This window comes from Elephantulus edwardii, unplaced genomic scaffold, assembly GCF_000299155.1.
Source record: "Elephantulus edwardii isolate Elephantulus edwardi_28Jun2011 unplaced genomic scaffold, EleEdw1.0 scaffold00342, whole genome shotgun sequence".
NCBI classification, from domain to species: Eukaryota; Metazoa; Chordata; class Mammalia; order Macroscelidea; family Macroscelididae; genus Elephantulus; species Elephantulus edwardii.
This window is the reverse complement of record NW_006400092.1, coordinates 1,802,194-1,821,556: the sequence shown is the minus strand read 5'-3', so window position 1 is coordinate 1,821,556 and position 19,363 is coordinate 1,802,194. Positions and strand designations below refer to the sequence as shown.

At 39.7% G+C, this 19,363-nt stretch overlaps 1 protein-coding gene across 1 annotated transcript in view; it reads left to right on the top strand.

The window, feature by feature from the left end:
- The window catches only part of A2ML1 (alpha-2-macroglobulin-like 1), a 141,139-nt gene that overhangs the window by 10,649 nt on the left and 111,127 nt on the right, over positions 1–19,363 (top strand). The window contains exons 5-13 of the mRNA XM_006901763.1: positions 2,268–2,288; positions 3,098–3,257; positions 3,681–3,765; positions 4,861–4,984; positions 5,677–5,791; positions 6,289–6,398; positions 7,604–7,771; positions 11,203–11,430; positions 14,460–14,517. Of these exons, the coding sequence (XP_006901825.1) occupies positions 2,268–2,288; positions 3,098–3,257; positions 3,681–3,765; positions 4,861–4,984; positions 5,677–5,791; positions 6,289–6,398; positions 7,604–7,771; positions 11,203–11,430; positions 14,460–14,517 (1,069 nt within the window). The remainder of the gene's footprint in view (positions 1–2,267; positions 2,289–3,097; positions 3,258–3,680; positions 3,766–4,860; positions 4,985–5,676; positions 5,792–6,288; positions 6,399–7,603; positions 7,772–11,202; positions 11,431–14,459; positions 14,518–19,363) is intronic.

The following is a 19,363-nucleotide window of genomic DNA, read 5'->3' as shown; positions in this document are numbered from 1 at the left end:
TCATAGAGGGCCTTCCCCTCCTGTGCTGTCCCTCCACCCTCCCAAGCATGATGTCCTTCTCCAAGGACCAGTCTCTCCTCACAATATGTCTGAAGTATGTTAGACGGAGCCTCAGAATCCTTACCTCCAAGGAGCCACCCGGTTTAACCCTTTCCAGGATGAATCTGTTTTCCTAGCAGTCCATGGTACATTCAATACTCTTCTCCAGCACCACAGCTCAAAGGCATCAATTTTCCTTCTATCCTCCTTGGTCTTGTCCAACTCTCTGATGCATAACAAGTGATTGCGAAGACCATGGCCTGTATTTTCTAAATGGTTTTTAGAGCTATTTTCCCCTCCAAACTAGGATCCAGTCAAGTTTATGAATTGCATTTGACTTTAACTTTTAAATCTGTCTTAATAAAAAAGCAATCACCCCCCCCCTTTTTAAATTATTATATAGCCCTCTTTTTTAGTTTCTGTGAGAGAAATAGCCAAGTAGGTTAATGATAGGCATGATGACTTATGGAATGTTCCCATCCTGGAAAATGATTTAAGAGTTATATATTGTTGGAGAATAGGGAGTTCTGGGGGCCTAGTGACAAAAGCTGCACTGCCAACCCAAACACACATGATTCAAATCCACCAGCTGCACTGTGGGAGAAAGACAGGCAATCAACTCTTGTGATTATGGCCTCTGAAAATAGACAGTAAATATCCTCTGAAAGGAGGGTCAGCTATGAGTTCATTCTGGCTCGACAATAAACAACAACAATGACAACCAGTTTGTTGGAGAGGAGTACTGCATATCCCATGAACCAACAAAAGAACAAACTGATACATCTTTGAAAAAGTGCAGCTAGGGTGCTCCTTAGAGGCAAAGATGGTGAAGCTTTGTTCCTCATATATTGGGCATGTTGTTAAAAGGGAATATTCCTTGAAAAGGGACACCATGCTTGAAAAGGTGGAGGGAAAGTAAATGAAAGGAAGACTTCCTGCTAGGTGGGTTGACATGGTGACTGCCACAATGGGGCTCACGTGTGTCAGAGATGATGAGGATGACACAGGATAGGACAGGGTTCAGATGTGTTGTATATAGGATCACTGTGAGTCATACTCACCTTGAAGGCACTTAACAACAACAATTGTATTATGTCTGGTGGCTTAGTGGTCAGGAATTGTGCTGTCAATGCAAGGGTACATGATTTGGATCCACCAGCTGCTCTGAAAGAAAGATGAACAATTTCCTTCACTGCGTTTTACTGCCTCTTGAAAATCTACTGACGGGTCAGCAATGGGTTGGTTCCAACTTGATGGAAACACAACACAACAATAGCAAGTTGTTTTATAGGATATTCTTGATTTATCTGGTTATTTCTTATATAATCTAACTTGTCCTTCTAGTCACTAGATACCATATCTTGAGTCTTAATTAGATGGGTCTTTTTGAGCAAAGATATCTCTTAGATAATGTTGTGAACCTCATTTTTTTAATTCTTATTAAATTTTATTTGTTTCAATGAACATTTACAGAGATTTTGGGTTTTCATTCATTCATTGTTGCACTGTTTTCTCTACCCTCCTCCCCAGTTCGTTCTTCTTCCCCCACCCCGAATGTCTGTTTTAATTGTGAACCTCATTTTTTAACACATCAGCACAAAATGTCAGATTGTCCCATTGTTAGTGATTATGAGTTTGTTTGAGGTAATGTCAGTCATATCTCTTCCTTGTAAAAGATTTCCCTTTTTAAATTAGCAAGTAATTTTGTGGTGATACTTTAACACCTAATTAGGTGTTAGCTGTCTCTCACCGATTTAATGGTTTTAGCAATAATTTCTTTGAGAAATTACTCATAATCCTTTGATAGAACTTTAGGAAAAACAAATTATTTTTCAAGTTATTTTGGAAAGATAGACTTAGCCCTAGCCTAGTGGCATTCAGATAGTGGAAGAGGCCGGAAGCTGGTTGATTATCAAGTTAAACACTGGCAAACAATTGAGTGAGACCCATTCTTTTAGGCTATGCTGTGGAAGAGCTGTTGCAGAAAGAACTGAGGGGTGCCGAAAGGCTTGGAGCTCCCTTTCTTTAAATCTTAAAAGGCTGGCAATCCTGTCAAGGAAACATCTTCTCCCTCCTTGCCCACCTAATAAGCTCAATCAGCTTCCATTTTTACAGTTACCAGAGCACAAAGGTGGTATTAGGAGGAAGGGTGAGCAATATAGTTAAAGAAATCTTATCTTTGTTTATTTACCGTGCTTGAACCCATCTTATCTGGTTTTCCTTTGCAGTACCCCATGGTGGAGCTGTTGGTAAGTAGACATTTGTTTTCTTTCTTTCTTTTTTTCTCAGTTATGCAGAAGGAGAAATAAGCATCTGGTGCTAAACTTTAAAGCTAGAAATGACCCTGAGATCTTGGCTCTGATCTACATGTTCATAGTTCCACTAGAGCGTGTATTTCTTTTTACCTCTACTCTTTTACTTTCTCAGACCTAAGCTTCTGGAGAAAAAAATAAATACCAACTTCTGCTACAGTTACTGTCCTCCACCCTAATTCCTGTAACTTCTCTATGCCATGTTATCTCAACTAGTCTTAGCTGTGTACTCTTCTGAGACTTAGGTAATAGTTTTTGTCAAACACTCTTCAACAGTTGAACAATTACATGAGCACCCACTGACAAGAGGTTTTGATTTTATTGTTGTTACAAGGAAAGGAATTGGAAGGGTAAATTCTCCCATAATTTCCTTCATTTATCCCTCAAATGATCATTCTGTCAGGTATTTTACAGTAAAAACCTTCAGCTTTATAAGAACACGAAAAGGCTTAAAGTTGGCTGGTGTTAAAACCATAAGAGAGTCAATCTGATGATTTAAATTTACAAGGATTTATTATTTTCTTAAAAATAGATTGGACATGAAAGAAAATGGGTCCCTTTCTCAAACAATATAGGGAGGTGCCTTTTCCTGGATAAAAGGAGGAGTATAATGCTTTCAGTCTTTGTATACATGTCTACTTTCAAACTTTCCTTCCTTCCTGCATTAAAAAACCCATAGGGACCTCAGTAAAAAGTGGGCAGCCAGTAAGCAGGTACATAATTTTATTTCTTTCTGCTGGACACAGGATCCAAATAACAACAGGATTGCACAATGGCTGGAAGAGGTGCCCAAGCAAGGCATTGTAGACCTCTCTTTTCAACTGGCATGTGAGGCAATGTTGGGTACCTATACTGTGGCAGTGGCTGGAGACAAGACCTTTGCCACCTTCAGTGTAGAAGAATATGGTAGGTTGGGAAAGTAACTGATCGAAGTTTAGGTCATAATTTGTCTCAAAATTAGCAAAGGTAAAGTATTATCTCCTGGGGAGATTGATTTTTTATTATATTAATTTTTTAAAAATCAATGTTAAACCAGCTAATAATTTTAGCTGCTATCTTTGTCATTCATGCTCTGTATGTTTTAATTATCTATGTTTTTATATTCCTCTGGTTAAAGGTTAGACTGTTAACCAAAAGATCAGTTTAATTTATCAGCTACGCCATGGAACGAAGAGGAAGCAGTCTGCTCCTTTCAATATTTACAGGCTCAGAGACACTATGAAGGGTCTCTATGAGTCAGAATCTATTCATTGGCTGCGGGTGAGGTGAGGCTGTGATTTAACAGCTAGGCAAGCCTTCTTCCAATTCATTATTCTTTTCTCTTTGTAGTGCTGCCTAAATTTAAGGTGGAAGTAGTGGAACCCAAGCAGATATCAACAGTGAAAGAATCTTTCCTAGTAAAAATTTGTAGTAGGTATGAAAAGACGTACTGCATCTGTTAAAGACTAACACTAGATTGAGAATAATGAAGGGGGAGTGTTACAGGGAGAGAGGTTGCAAGGAAAGGGTTTGGACTCACATTCTTTGATATAGTTCAGTCATCACTTACCCAAGAACTCATTTTCTAGTTGTGTTTCTGTTAAGACTTCTCACTGGTCACTCAGTGACTTAGTTTTTGCAGAGTACAAATCAAGTTCTATAAGAAATTGGAGAAAGTATAAAGAGTGCTTAGTTGACAGCAAAGGAGAGGAAGACCCTCAACTAAATGGGCTGACATTGTGGCTGCTGCACTGGGATCAAGTATATCAGAGATTATAAGGATGGTGCAGGATAGGACATGGTTTAAATCTGTTGTGCATAGGGTCGCTATGAGGTATACTCAACTTGATGGCACTTAACAACAACATAAACAGTGCTGGTGGCACAGGGGTTAAAGCCCTCGGCTGTTAATCAAAAGATTGATGGTGGAGCCCACTAGCCGCTCCACAGGAAAAATATGTAGTTATCAGTTTCTGTAAAGATTTGTCATCTTGGAAACTCTCTAGGCAGTTCTACTCTGCTCAGTAATGTTTCTGTGAGTCAGAAGCAATGAGTTTGGATTCTTTTAATTTGCAATGGATAAAGAAAAGCACCCTGGTGGTGCAGTAGGACCAGGTTGCTAAATAAAGATGGGCAGTTCAAAGGCACAGGTGCTCTGTAGGAGAAAGATCTGCCAGTGTGTTTGAGCCAAGATTTACAGCCTTGGAAACCTTATGGGGTAGTGATGTTCAACCTTAAAGCGTCACTATGAGTCAGGATTGATTCAACATCAGAGGGTTTTTGGTTTATAAAGAAGACAGAAAGACCCTGTTTCTGTCTTAGGATGATGCTTACTGTGTAATGGTGTATTGGCAATATTCAAGGGGTCAGAGGAAGGCTAAGAAGAGAATAAGAGCTTAGGAAGAGCAGGATTGTCAGAGCACTTTCAAAGGGTGAACGTTAAAGGAAGGAAGAAAACTAGCATTTTAGGCTAGAAAGGTTGGCTCACAAGTGGAATTTCCTGACTGACTGGTTACGCTTTCCTGGGTAGGTATACCTATGGAAAGCCTGTGCTAGGAACAGCGCAGGTTTCTGTGTGTCAGAAGGCATATACCTACTGGTATCGAGAGACGGAACAGCAGCTGCCTGACAAATGCAAGAAAGTCTCTGGACAAGTGAGTAATTGGATGTAAAAAAGGAATTTTATTTCTATCCCCCAGAATAAGTAGGACCCATATAGAAAAGTGGTAATAAGACCAAAGTAGAAAGCAATTCACAGGACTGTTATCCTATACCAAAGAAATAAATAAGTAAGGCCTTTAAAAAAACTGTTTAACTCATACAGAATCTACCTTCGAGTTAAGAAATTCATCTCAGCCCTATGAGATGCAATATCTGAGGCCTTCAGTTAGTTCTGTTCCCTATTCTCTTTCCCACACAACCTGAGAGTTATATTTTGATAATATTATGCTTGCCTTGTTTATGGAAATGTGGATGAGCTCACACTGGGTGATGCAATTGGCTGCCATTTGACTGATAAAGTAAAGGCTGGTGGTTCAAACCCACTCAGCAGAGGTTTAATAGTAAACAAGGGTCAGTGATACACTTCCATGAAGATTACAGACCAGAAAATTCTCTGGAACATCTCACCTCTGTAATACATAGGGTCTCCATGAGTTAGAATCAACTTGATGACAACAGTAGGTATGGGCTGGTACATACGTCCCATTTAGGATATAGGAGAATATTTCCATTTTAAAGATGGAGACCCTGTATTATAGAGACAAAAAATCACTTCCTTCTACAACATGTCAGAGGATAGAAGAAGGAATAGGTCACACTCATCTTTCTCTGACCTCTCCTCCAGACTGACAAAGCAGGATGCCTTTCAGCCTCTGTGGACATGTCTACCTTCAACCTCACTGCCTACGCTTACAGCCAGAGCATCAATATTGTGGCTACTCTAGTGGAAGATGGGACAGGTAAGCTGAATACTATTTGACTTCTCAGGAAAAGAGATAGAAGGTGCTGTCCCCAAACTAGGATTAATCAGAGGGCTCATGAGTGTTTGAGAGTGACTTGCTCCTGGTTCATAGTCAAGGGGAAATACCAGATTTTACTCTTCATCCATTGCTGCCAATCCAAAGGCCATACCTCTCTGTTGGTTCGAATTCACCAGTGGCTCCATGAGAGAAAGATGGGTAATCTCCTCCCATGAGATTTATAGCCTCCAAAACCCCACTGGACGGTCAACAACTGTGAGCTAGTTCCAACTCAATGGTAATTAATGAATGAGTGAGTAAAACCACTGCCTATTTCTCCAGCAAACTGGCTAGCAAAAGTTAGTCTAAATATCTAGCCCAAAATATATTCAGCTTTCATTGTTCCAGTGGCAGCCTCTTCTCAGAGATTTTATGTTAAATGTGAAGATAGAAATATGAGGACCTTGGATTGTCATTTACCTAGTTTTCCTCTTCAGGTGTGGAGGCCAATACCACAAAGGAGATCTACATTTCTTCACAAATAGGATCAATGACCTTTGAAGACACCAATAATTTCTATTATCCCAATTTCCCCTTCACTGGGAAGGTATGCTGGAACTTATTTCTACACAGTTAAAAAAAAACAACAAACAAACAAACCCAAACACTTGCCCACTCTCTTTTGTCTCTTTCCTATAGATGTGTAATAATAGCTAGCTTACTTCCAGGCTTTTGCATGTATTTGCTTGTTTAATCTTCAGAACAGGACTACCAGTATTATTGTCTCCAATTTACAGAGATGGAGAAGAGTGAGGCACAGTGAGTAAGTGATCTTTCCCAGCTATTAAGTGGTAACTACAAGCAACTGCAGAACATAACTGTTGATTCCTATGCAGTGTACTTAATCCAACATGAAATTTCCTTTGAATATTACAGTGACTACAGTACCTTTCCTAATGCCTAGAACTTTTCTTCTAATGATGAAATCTTTCCATTTATATGATCTGAGTGTTCTGGAAGAAGACCTAATAGCACAGTAGTTAAGCACTTGACAACTAACTGAAAGGTCAGCAGTTCAAACCCACCGGTAATTCTATGGGAGAAAGACGTGTCAGTCAGCTTCTGTAAAGACTTATAGTGTTGGAAACCCTATGGGTCAGTTCTGTTGTACCTTGCAGGGTCACATGAGTTGAAATTGACTAGACGGTATGGGTTTGGGTATTTGGCTGTATGGTTCTAGAGAAATTTAGCATGGGTTCCTCCAGTGAGACAAGATTATTACCACACTTTTCCAAACAGAAAATAATTTATAGCACCTTAAGCGTTGTAAGATTTAAAAATTTCCTCTGTCCAGTTTATCTTCTTTATTTGACAAATGACCTGTCAACACAGTAATAGTGTATATGTTAGAACCAATTATTCCTCAGTTATTTTTTTCTCTAGATCAAGCAAGGGTAAACCCATCATTTTCTAAAGCCCAAGTATTATATAATTTGCAGCTCTTTTGAGAAAGAAAGACCACTAAAATGCCATAAAAGACAAATAATATAGCCAACTTTGAAGAGGCCTGTGCAAGTGAGGGACCCTATAGACTAAACATTTTTAGTTGTGTGGCTAATCTGCCTTTGCTCCAAACTAAGGAACCTGTAATTGGTTCTTCGTTTCTCACAGATGCTAATATCTCAACCTAGAATGTTATTTCTCATTCTCTGCACTCTTTCATGAAATGTATTCTTTGAATTTCATTTCACTTCTCCTCAAACTGCAACTACTCCAAAGCTAACTCTAATGCCCTAATGGTTTTACTCCCAGATAAAAGTGATGGACCATGATGGGACCCTTCTCAAGAAGCAAGAAGTGTTTCTGGTGACTTATGGCATAAATGGCACCAACACCCAGACCCTCACTACTGACAACAATGGCTTTGCTCATTTCAAGCTGGACACAGTTCCCTGGAATGGAACAGACATCTCTTTGGAGGTAAACGCTGGGGAAGATCCATCTTCCCAGCAAGAAATGCTTCCTAAAAGTCTATAATCTACATTTTGCTACTTCATACTCCTCACACTTACCCCCAAATTCAACCTCTGTCACTCCACAGTTGACAAAAAGGGTTTTTTATGTCCTTCCTATTTTTAGTAAAGACCAAATAAATAGCCTTTAAGAAAAAAAATTTATTTCCACTAATTTATCTTATGTTTTAGCTCCATTGCTATCTAGTCCTATATATTAGATTATAATTGTTGTTGCTGTTGTTAGCTGCCATCAAGCTGTCTCCTGAGTTATAGGAAATAAGAATTGAGAAAGATTGTTCAGAGTTTTCCTCCTGTTCCCCTGTCCTCTCCCTCCATTACCCTTTAAATGGCAGAGAAGAGGATTCAAACTTTTAGTAACCTTTAAGAGAAGCTGCTTGTCAACTGCCACAACGATGTTGCATAAAAACATTCTAAAATGTCAGATTTGTAGTAAGCATTTCTTGCTCATGTATCTGGAATGGTAAAATAGGTAATCTTATTTGACGTTCTTCACATGTCTGTGGGTCAGTTGGCTATAGAGCTGTCATTCACATGTCTCTCCAGCCGTTTAATTTGTGCATGTCCTAACGGGAATGCTGGAGAGACAAACGTAAAAGAGATGTGTGCAAGGGGCTTTTTAAGCCTCTCCTGTGATTCATATGCTATCATTCTATTCTTAACAAGTCACATGGCGGGACCTACCTATAATCAGGCTGAGAAGGCCCTACAAGATTGTATTGCAAAAGTATTGATACAGGGAGGGATAAAGAAATGTAACTATTATTGCAGTCTTTCAATTCCATTGCATAAACAAACACCAATAATTTACCTTATAAACAATTTGACTATTTACTCTAAATATCACATAATTATTCTACTTAAGAATAATTATTAGTCAACCTTATCATCCTCTCTCAATTCTGAGTCATAATTTTAAAATGCTAAGCAATCTTCCAGTGCAATTTCAGAATCTCTACTGACATCCATTTTGGTCTTCTCTTCCTCTTCTGTCTTTTCAATGACCGTTTGCACTCTTCCTGGATGATACCCTTAATATCCTTCCACAAATTTCCTGGTCTTCACTCATTAGTGTTCAAGGCCTCAAACCTGCTCCTGAGATGGTTCTGAAATTCTGGGGAGATAGACTCAAAGTCATATTTTGGTTCCCGTGAACTTGGTTTAATTTTCCTCAGCTTCAGCTTGAATTTGCATATGAGTAGTTGGTGGCCTAGTTTTCACAGCTGATACTGAGCTTCTCCAGCAGTTCTTTCCGTGGATGTAATCAATCTGATTCCTATGCATACCATCAGGTGAAATCCAAGAACTCAAGATACCAAAGAGTTGAATAGAAAATATCAAAAGGTGGTGCGGGATGACAAAGTAAAATATTACAATGAAATGTGCAAGGAGTTGGAGACAGAAAATCAAAAGGGCCAAACTCACTCAGCATTTCTTAAGCTCAAGGAACTGAAGAACAAATTCAAACCTTAAGTTGCTATAATCAAGGATGCTTTAGGAAGAATATGAAATGATCTGGGAAGTATTAAAAGAAGATGGAAAGAATATACTGAGTCACTGTATTGAAAGGAATTGGCAGACTCAGAAGAATTTCATGAAACAACACATGAGCAAGAGCCTATGGTGATGAAGGAAAAAGTTTAAGCTGCTTTGAAGGAAATAGCAAAAAATTAGGCCCCAGGAATAGATGGTATACCAATTGAAGTATTTCAGCTAACAAATGCTACCCTTGATGTGCTCACCAAGTTGTGCCAAGAAATCTGGAGAACAACCACTTGGCCAACTGACTGGAAGAGATCTATATTTGTTCCCATCCCAAAGAAGGGTGACCCAACAGAGTGTGGAAACTATAGAACAGTGTCATTAATTTCACATGCAAGCAAGATTCTACTGAAGATTATCCAAAAATGACTAGAACAACACATCAGCAGAGAACTGCCAGAAGTCCAGGCTGGATTTAGAAAGGGTTGTGGCACTAGGGATATTGTAGCTGATGTTAGATGGATCTTAGCGGAAAGCAGGGAATACCAGAGGAATGTCTATCTGTGTTTCATTGACTATGCAAAGGTGTTTGACTGTGTGGATCATAACAAACTGTGGCTGACTCTGAGAAGAATGGGAATACCAGAACACTTGATCGTGCTAATGAGAAACCTATACTTGGACCAAGAGGCAGTTGTCAGAACAGAGCAAGGAAACACTGCATGGTTCAAAATTGGGAAGGATGTGCACCATGGATGTGTCCTATCTCCATACCTTTTCAACCTGTATGTAGAACAGGTTATCAGGGAGGCTGGGCTCTATGAGGAGGAATGTGGGGTCAAGATTGGTAGAAGATCTATCAACAATCTGCGTTATGCAGATGACACAACCCTGCTTGTTGAAACTGAGGAGGACCTGAAGCGCTTGCTGCAGAGGGTCAAGGACTGCACCCTCCAATATGGATTGAGGCTCAATATCAAGATGACAAAGATTCTCACCACTGGGCCAAATGGAAGCATCAGGATGGATAGTGAAGAGACTGAGCTTGTTCACAGCTTTAGTTTGCTTGGTTCCACAGTCAACACTCTCAGCACCAGTAACCAGGAAATTAAAAGACGTATTGGGATGGGAAAGTCTGCTGTTAGGGACCTCACCAAAGTACTGAAGGGCAATGGTGTCTCTCTGGAGACTAAGGTGTGTCTGATACAGGCCATGGTCTTTGCAATCACTTGTTATGCATCAGAGAGTTGGACAATGACCAAGGAGGATAGAAGGAGAATTGATGCCTTTGAGCTGTAGTGCTGGAGAAGAGTATTGAGGGTACCATGGACTGCTAGGAAAACAAACAGATTCATCCTGGAAAGGATCAAACTGGGCAGCTCCTTGGAGGCAAGGATTCTGAGGCTCTGTCTAACATACTTTGGACATGTTGTAATGAGGGACTGGTCCTTGGAGAAGGACATCATGCTTAGTAGGGTGGAGGGACAGTGCAGGAGGGGAAGGCCCCTTATGAGGTGGATTGATTCAGTGACTGGGGCAATTGGGATGGGTGTATTGGAGATGGTGTGATTGGCACAGGACAGAGCGGAGTTTAGGGCTGTTGTACATAGGGTTGCTATGAGTTGCAAGTGACTTGATGGCACATAACAACAACAGGTAATCTTCCTCATGCGTACCTATCTTCCAGGCATCAGTCTATGAAGGCATATGAGCCACAAGTTTTTAAATGTAACACAGCCCTCTTTTATGCCCATTCATACTAAAATGCTGCTTGCATATGCCACTGTTATTGATTGTTAACCCACCCTTGGCTGAACTTCAAGTGAGATAGCCTTGGGTTTTAGATGGTTGAAAATCAGTGCTTGAAGACCTTCCTATCCCACGTTTATCTCTCAGGGCAGATTCCAAATGGAAGATATGGTATATGATCCAGAGCAAGTGCCTCGCTACTACCAGAATGCTTACTTGCATCTGCAACCCTTCTACAACACAACCCGCAGTTTCCTTGGCATCCGTCGGCTAACTGGCATCCTGAAATGTGGCCAGCCCCAGGAAGTCCTGGTAAATTATTACATTGATCCAGCTGATGCAAGCCTTGATGAGGAAGTCATCTTCTCCTACTATGTGAGTCCAGCAAATGGGGATAGTAAAAATGTTTATGGAAGGAAAGGGAATGAGAATCAGCTAAAGAGATTGTTTAAGTTAAGCTATAATGTGAACCATACATATGTAATTTCAAATTTCCCAGTAGCCACTTTAGAGAAATGAAAATATGTAAAATTAATCTTAGTAATATTTTAATCTAATAATAAATGTATTTTTTTCATTCTGTAATAATATAAGCTTAATAGGCATTTTAAATTCTTGGTGCCAGCTAAGACTTTGAAAATCTAGTGTGTATATACTATTGCACATCTCAGTTTTGACTAGCCACATTTAAACTTCTTAATAATGCTGTGAGTTGCTACCATATTACATAGTTAAGATGGAAAAACATTAGGAGAAAATGTTTTGAGCAGGATCTGAGGGAAATTGTGTGATGAAATAAGACAAGGAATTAGGAAAATGTTGCTGAAAATGTAAAAAAAATTCAGTATAACATGGGAGAGGCTAAAAAGTTTATACTGAGTGAACTCAGTCTCATAAGGACAAATACTGTGTAATACCATTATTGTAAAAATAGAAGGATATCTAGTAAGATATGTGTCAATGAATGAGGGGGAGGATGCATGGGGCCTCAGGGTGGGAAGGCAGAATCACACTGGATGGAGAGAGTAGATGAAGGAATTAGGAAAGTTACAATAGAATCTGTAAAAGGTGAGTTAATAGTGGGCATAGATCAATGGTGATTAATTGTATAAGACACAATGTATGAGGATGATCTTATGAAACACAATGTGAACGAAGGAATGTGTGAAATACAATGCATATGAGTGAAGAAAATTGTAATAAATATTAAAGAAAAAAGAAAGTGTTGCTCACTAGGTTGAAAAGAATGGTGGAGAATAGGAGTGAAAAACCTTGGGACTTGGGGTAATTCTCTTTCTGTGCACTATCATGTTATTAACATTAATAAATAGAAGGTGTGGTGGGGGAAACAAGGTCAGAATTCGTAGTCGGAAATAAGTCAGAGACTGTTGTTGTGCACTGTTGAGTTGGAACTGACTCGTAGCTGACCCTTCAGTGAGTTTTCTGCAGCAGTAAATTGCACAAGAGGAGACTGTCCATCTTTTTCCCACATAGAGATTAGTTTTTATTTTGGTAGGAAATGAAACAATTATTTTAAAAAAACAGAAGTCATTGAGTGGACTTAAACTTACAGTGATCTCATGTGTGTCAGAGTACAACTGTGCTCCATGAGGGTTTCAATGGCTGGAATTTTGGGAGTCGATCACTGGACCTTTCTTCAGAGGCACTTGTGGGCAGACGTGGACTACCACACTTTCAATTAGCAGTCAAGTGTGTTGACAGTTGTATCACCAGGTACTCCAGTGCTCTTGTGGCATTGTCCACAATGAGTTGCATTACTGACATAAGGGCAACACTTTTCTGGATTTTTTTAATTCACCAGTGGCTCCGAGGGAAAAGAATGGACAGTTTCCTGTTGTGCAATATGCTATCTTCAAAAGCAAATGAAGGTTAGCTATGAGACCTTTCCAGCTCTACACAATGAGGGAAACACTCTAGAAGGGAATTAAAACTCTCAAAACTCAAACTCACAGCTGTTGAGATGCATAGTGATATTTCAATGAATTTCTGAGGCTATAAATCTTAACCAGAGGACAATGTTATTATTTATCCTGCTGAGCATCTGTTGGATTTGAACTTCCAAAAGCATGCAGTATTTTGGCTAGCTGTACAACACATTATAGATTTCAGTGCTATGGCTCCTAATAAGGAATTCTAAAAAAAAAAAAAACCAAACTCAGACTCATTGTCAAGTCAGAATCAACTCATAGTTGACCCTCCATTGGGTTTCCAAGGCTGTAAATCATATGGGAGGAGATTGCCCATCTTTCTTCCATGAAAGCACTGGTGGATTTGAACTGGTAAAGAGTTACCTCCTTTGGGTTAACAGTGCAGCTCCCTAGGCACTATACCACTAGGGCTCTATAATAGTTATTCAACTCAACTCAACTCATTGCTCTCAAGTTGGAACTGACCATAGTTGACCATCCAGTGGATTTACAGACTGTAAATCACACGAGAGAAAAACGGCCATATTTCTCCTGCAGAGCACCTGGTAGAGTTGAATCGCCTGACTTTAGGTTGGCAATGCAACTCCTAGAGTTTTATAAACCCCAGGTCAATGATGTAAGATGTCTCTTTAATTTCTTATCAGCCTCTCATTCTCTGAGAGACTTTCTACCCATTGGATCATCCCAGTGACTGGCATCATCAAGTCAAGATAACCATCTAGACACGACAGAAGGAAGAGGGCTAGATTTTTTTCTAGGAAGTAAAAGAACAGCCCAGTTGTCATGAAATATCTTCAGGACAGAAGTGTGGAGAAACCTACCAGAAAAGGAAGGCTGGGATTGAGCAGTGAAGAAGGCTGAGTGTCAGATGGCAGTCTGAGAAACCTGCCGTGGAGCTGCTGCAGGATCTGAGAGCTGAGCTTGTGAAGAGGCAGTTCTAAGGAATCAGATTTCAAATGAGAGAAAGATTTCTTTTTCAGATGATCAAGTGTCAAAGGGGCTGAGGACAGTTTGAGACACACTAATTTCCACAGAATATTAAATTGAGTGGTAATAAAATAAGGTCCATAAAGACAGATTGTAGCTGTCTTTTCATTTTGAGGATTGTGAGAAAATAAAACCCATAGCCAGAAAGGTTCTTTCTCTGGATATCTTCACAAAATGATAGATCAGGGGGAAATCATTACAAGGAATTATTTTATTCTGTCTGATCCCAAGGCAATATTGACTTTGTGGCTCTCAGGCATTTCTTCCTACTGGAGGAGGAGCCAGCTGGACTTGTTGGGCACTATTCTGCATTTTGAAAAGTGAAAGGGCACTTGGTGAAATAGTAACCTGAGTTTTGCAATTGGGAAAGGAGCCTCTTTTCATGGAAGAATGCAGGGATGCTCCAGAAGTCAGGTCAAGGCTAAACTTCCACAACTTCTGTACTGATAATTTTCTTCTCTTCTTTAGGTAATTGGGAGAGGAAATTTGGAGATAGAGGGACAGAAGCATCTGAATATTAAGAAAGGTGTGTGCATAAGCTTCTCTTGTAAAAATAAGTAACACAACTTCTGCTAATTTAATAGGCTTGGCTTCCCCCTCCATCAAATTATATTTATTTGGTTGTTGAGAATATATACAGCAAAATATTCAAGTTTCTACAAGTTAGTGGCAGAGTTGAATATTCTTTGAATTGTTTAAACATTTTCACCCCTTTTAGTGAGTTGTTCCTTCCCCATTAAAATAAACTTACTGTCCCTAAAGTTCCTATCTAATCTCTCTAGTTAGTTGCTGTTGTCAATTTAATCCTATGTAAATAAACTCAAACTCACTGCCATTGATTTGATTACATTTCACAGTGACCCTATAGGCACAGGAAGATTCTGGGCTTTTGGTTAGCATTCCAACTCTTAACTCACTGTATCACAAAAGATCAAAATTGACCCTACACAGACGGTGTTTTTAAAAGAGGATAATAGTTAAGGTAGACTACTTTTACTATTGTTAAAGGTTTAAAAATTTTTTTCATTTATGTTGGTTTGCATAAAAAAATTCCTATGTTTTTTCATTCACGTACAATGTGTTTTACACATTCCTTCATTCACATTTTATTTCATACAATCATTCATGTGTATTGTGTTTTATCAAATTCTTCTCCATTGATCTATGACTCTTATGACCACGTCTTTTCAAGTCCCCATTAAATCTTTCCTAATTCCTTCATCACCAGCCCCACTCCATCTACCCACCAAACTCTGTTATCCTCATGTTTCCACACATATCCATTTCCCATCTCTTTATCCACTCCCTTACCCCTTTTGGACACATCTTATTAGATGTTGTTGTTATGTGCCATCAAGTTGCTTGCGACTCATAGAGACTCTATGTACAAGAGCTCTAAACGCCATTCTATCCTGTGCCAACTTCGTCATCTCAAACACACTCATTCCCACCACTCCAGTCACAGAATTGATCCATCTCATAGAAGGTCTTCCTCTCCTGGGCTGCCCCTCCACTCTGCCAAACATGATGCCTCTCTCCAAGGACCAGTCTATCCTTGCAACATGCCCAAAGTACGTCAGACAAAGCTTCAGAATCCTTGATTCCAAGGAGCATTCCAGCTTCACCTTCTCCAGGACAAACTTGTTTGTTCTCCTAGCAGTCCATGGTATATTCAACACTTTTATCCAGCACCTCAGCTCAAAGGCATCAATTCTCTTTCTATCATCTCTATTCACTGTCCAACTCTCTGATGCATAGCACGTAATTGCGAAGACTATAGCCTGGATCAGGCACACCTTAGTCTCCAGCTTGACATCATTGCTCTTCAGTACTCTTAAGAGGTCCCTTACAGCTGACTTTCCCAATGCAATTCATCTCTTGATTCTGGCTGCTGTTACCAAGAGTGTTGACTGTGGAGCCAAGTAAATTAAAACTGTTAACTATCTCAATCTCTTCACCATCCATACTGATGTTGCCAATTGGCCTAGTGGTGAGAATCTTTTGTTTTCTTAATGTTGAGCTTCAATCCATATAGGAGGCTGCAGTCTTTGACCTTCTGCAGCAAGTGTTTCAGGTCCTCCTCAGTTTCAGCAAGCAGGGTTGTGTCATCTGCATAAGGTAGGTTGTTGACTCTTCCACCAATACCGATGCCACATTCTTCCTCATACAGCCCAGCATCTCAGATGATCTGTTCTGCATACAAACTGAAAAGGTATGGAGATAGAAAACATCCCTGACTGACCCACTTCTTGATTTTGAGCTATGTAGTATCTCCTTGCTCTGTTCTGATGAATGCCTCTTGGTCCAAGTATAGGTTTTGCATTAGCACAATCAAATGTTCTGTGATTCCCATTCTTCTCAGAGTCAGCCACAGCTTGTTGTGATCCACACAGTCAAAAGCCTTTGCATAGTCAATGAAGCACAGATGGACATTCTTCTGGTATTCTTTGCTTTCTGCCAAGATTCATCTAATATTAGTTATACTATCCCTAGTACCATGACCTCTTCTAAGATGGCAAAGCTTTGTCTTTCATACTTTGAGCATGTAGCTAGGAGATGCTATTCCTGGGGAAAGGGGCATAATGTTTGGATAGAGGGTCAGCAAAGGAGAGGGAGACCTCCAATGAGATAAATTGACATGATGACTTCAGCAATGGGCTCTAGTGTATCAGATATGATGAAGATGGTACAGGACAGGGCACAGTATAGGACGACTGTTCATAGAGTTGCTATGAGTTGTACTCAACTTGACAGCACTTAACAACAACATTGTAAATGGTATTGCTATCTTGGTTTCATTTTCCATGCTTTCCTTATTACTGTAGAAAAATCTCACTGATTTTTGTATATTGATCCATCTCAACAAGGATCTTCCTCTCCTGCACTGTCCCTCCACCCTTCCAAGCATGAAATCCCTCTCTAAGGACTGGTCCCACCTTGCAACATGTTCAAAATATGCCAGATGAAGCTTCAGAATCCTTGCCTCCATCCAAGGAGCAGGCTGGCTTCACCCTCTCCAGGATGAAGTTGTTTGTTCCTAGCAGTCCATGATATAGTCAATACTCTTCTCCAGCACCAAAGCTCAAAGGCATCAACTCTCCTTCTATCATCCCTAGTCCAGCTCTCTGAGGCAGGCACGTCTTAGCCTCCAGACTGCCATTGTTGTTCTTCAGTACTTTGGAGAGGTCTCTGACAGCAGATTTTGCCAATACAATTCGTCTTTTAATTTCCTGGCTGCTAGTACCAAGAGTGTTGATTGTAGAGCCAAATAAACTGAAGCTGTCAACAATCTCAATCTCTTCACCATCCATCATAATGCTGTCAATCTGCCCAGTGGTGAAAATCTTTCTTTTCTTGATGTTGAGCTTCAATCCATATAGGAGGCTGTAGTCCTTGACCTTCTGCAAGCGCTTCAGGTCCTCCTCAGTTCCAGCAAGCAGGGTTGTGTCATCTGCAAAACTCAGATTGTTGATGAGTCTATCTCGAATCGTGATGCCACATTCCTCCTCATAGAGCCCAGCTTCTTGGATGATCTGTTCTGCATATAGATTGGAAAGATATGGGGATTAGGACACATCCTTGATGCACATCCTTCCCAATTTTGAACCATGCAGTGTTTCTTTGTTCTGTTCTGACAACTGTCTCCTGGTCCAAGTATAGGTTTCACATAAGCACAATCAAGTGTTCTGGGATTCCCATTCTTTTCAGAGTCAGACAGTTTTTTTTGTGATTTACACAGTCAAATGCCTTTGCATAGTCAATGAAAGACAGACATTCTTCTGGTACTCTTTGCTTTCAGCCAAGATCGATCTGACATTAGCTGTAATATCCCTAGTGCCACAGCCTCTTCTAAATCCAGACTGAACTTCAGGCAGTTCTCTGTTGATGTGCTTTTCTAGTTATTTTTGGTTAATCTTCAGCAGAATTTTGCTTGCATGTGTTATCAATGAGACTGATAATTTCTGCACTCTGTCAGATCACATTTCTTTGGAATGGGGACAACTTTAGATCTCTTCCAGTCAGTTGGTCAGGTGGTTGTCCTCCAGATATCTTGGCACAACTTGGTGAGCACATCCAAGGCAGTGTCTATTTGTTGAAACATGTCAGTCTGTATGCCATCAATTCCTGGGGCCTTGTTTTTTTGCCAATTCTTTTATAACAACTTGAACTTCTTCTTTCATCACCACAGGCTCTTGCTCATATGTTGTCTCATAAAATTCTTCTGTGTCCACCAATTCCTTTTGGTATAATGACTCTGTATACTCTCTCCATCTTTTTAAAATGCTTCCTGGGTCATTTAATATTCTGCCCAAAACATCCTTAAGTATTGCAACTTGAGGTTTGAATTTGTTCTTCAGTTCCTTCAGCTTAAGAAATGCATACAGCAATGGTTTTACCACCTTTTAGCCAATTTGGGTAGCCCATATCTCCTTCTCTTGTCTCACTGCTGTAACAAGAACTTAAAATACAATATTTAATAGAGTGGTGATAGTGGGCATCCTTGTCTGGTCTCTGTTTGCAAAGGGAATGACTTTAGTCTTTCTTCATTGAGAATGAGGTTGACTCTCGGTTTGTGTATATACTTTTCACAGTGTTGAGGAAATTCCCTTCTATTCCTATTTTGTTTAGTGTTTTAATTAGGAAGGGGTGTTGGGTTTTAGGAAAGGCCTTTTCTGCATCAACTGATAGGCTCCTCTGGTTCTTATTCTTTGCTTTGTTAATGTGATGAATTACGTTTTTGGTTTTCTTATGTTGAACCATTCTTGCAAACCTGTTATGAACTCCATTTGGTCATGATAATTTTTTTTAATATACAACAACACAACAATTGTTTGCTGACAATTGTTTTCTGTCAGCCTTGTGTGTATGCCATCTCAGGTCTTCTTTCTCACGTAGTTTCCACTGAGAAATAAAAGACTAATCTAGTTGGTTCTCCTTTGTTGGTGACTGTTTTTCTCGTGTTGCTTTTAATATATATCCTTATCTTTGATTTTGGAAAACTTGACAATGATATATATTGATGTTTTTCTTTTGGGATCTAGAATATTCGGGGTCTGTTGAGCTTCTTGAATGTGGATTTCCTCATTCTTTTTTTTTCTATTTTCTCATTTTTCATAATTGGAAAGTTTCCTTCTACTATCTCATCCACAATTGCTCCATGCTTTCCTTGCTCCCCTCCTGGTCTAGAATTCCAGCCACACATATATTGTTCCTTTCAGTGTCATCCCACATGATTCTAATATTTTCCAGCTTGCTGACTCTCTGTTCCATTTTTTCTGTTCTCCTTTACACCCCTCACCATTTTGGAAACTTCTTTTATTTCTGTCTTGATACTCTGTATTATATTTTCATACATTTCTGTTATTTCTAGT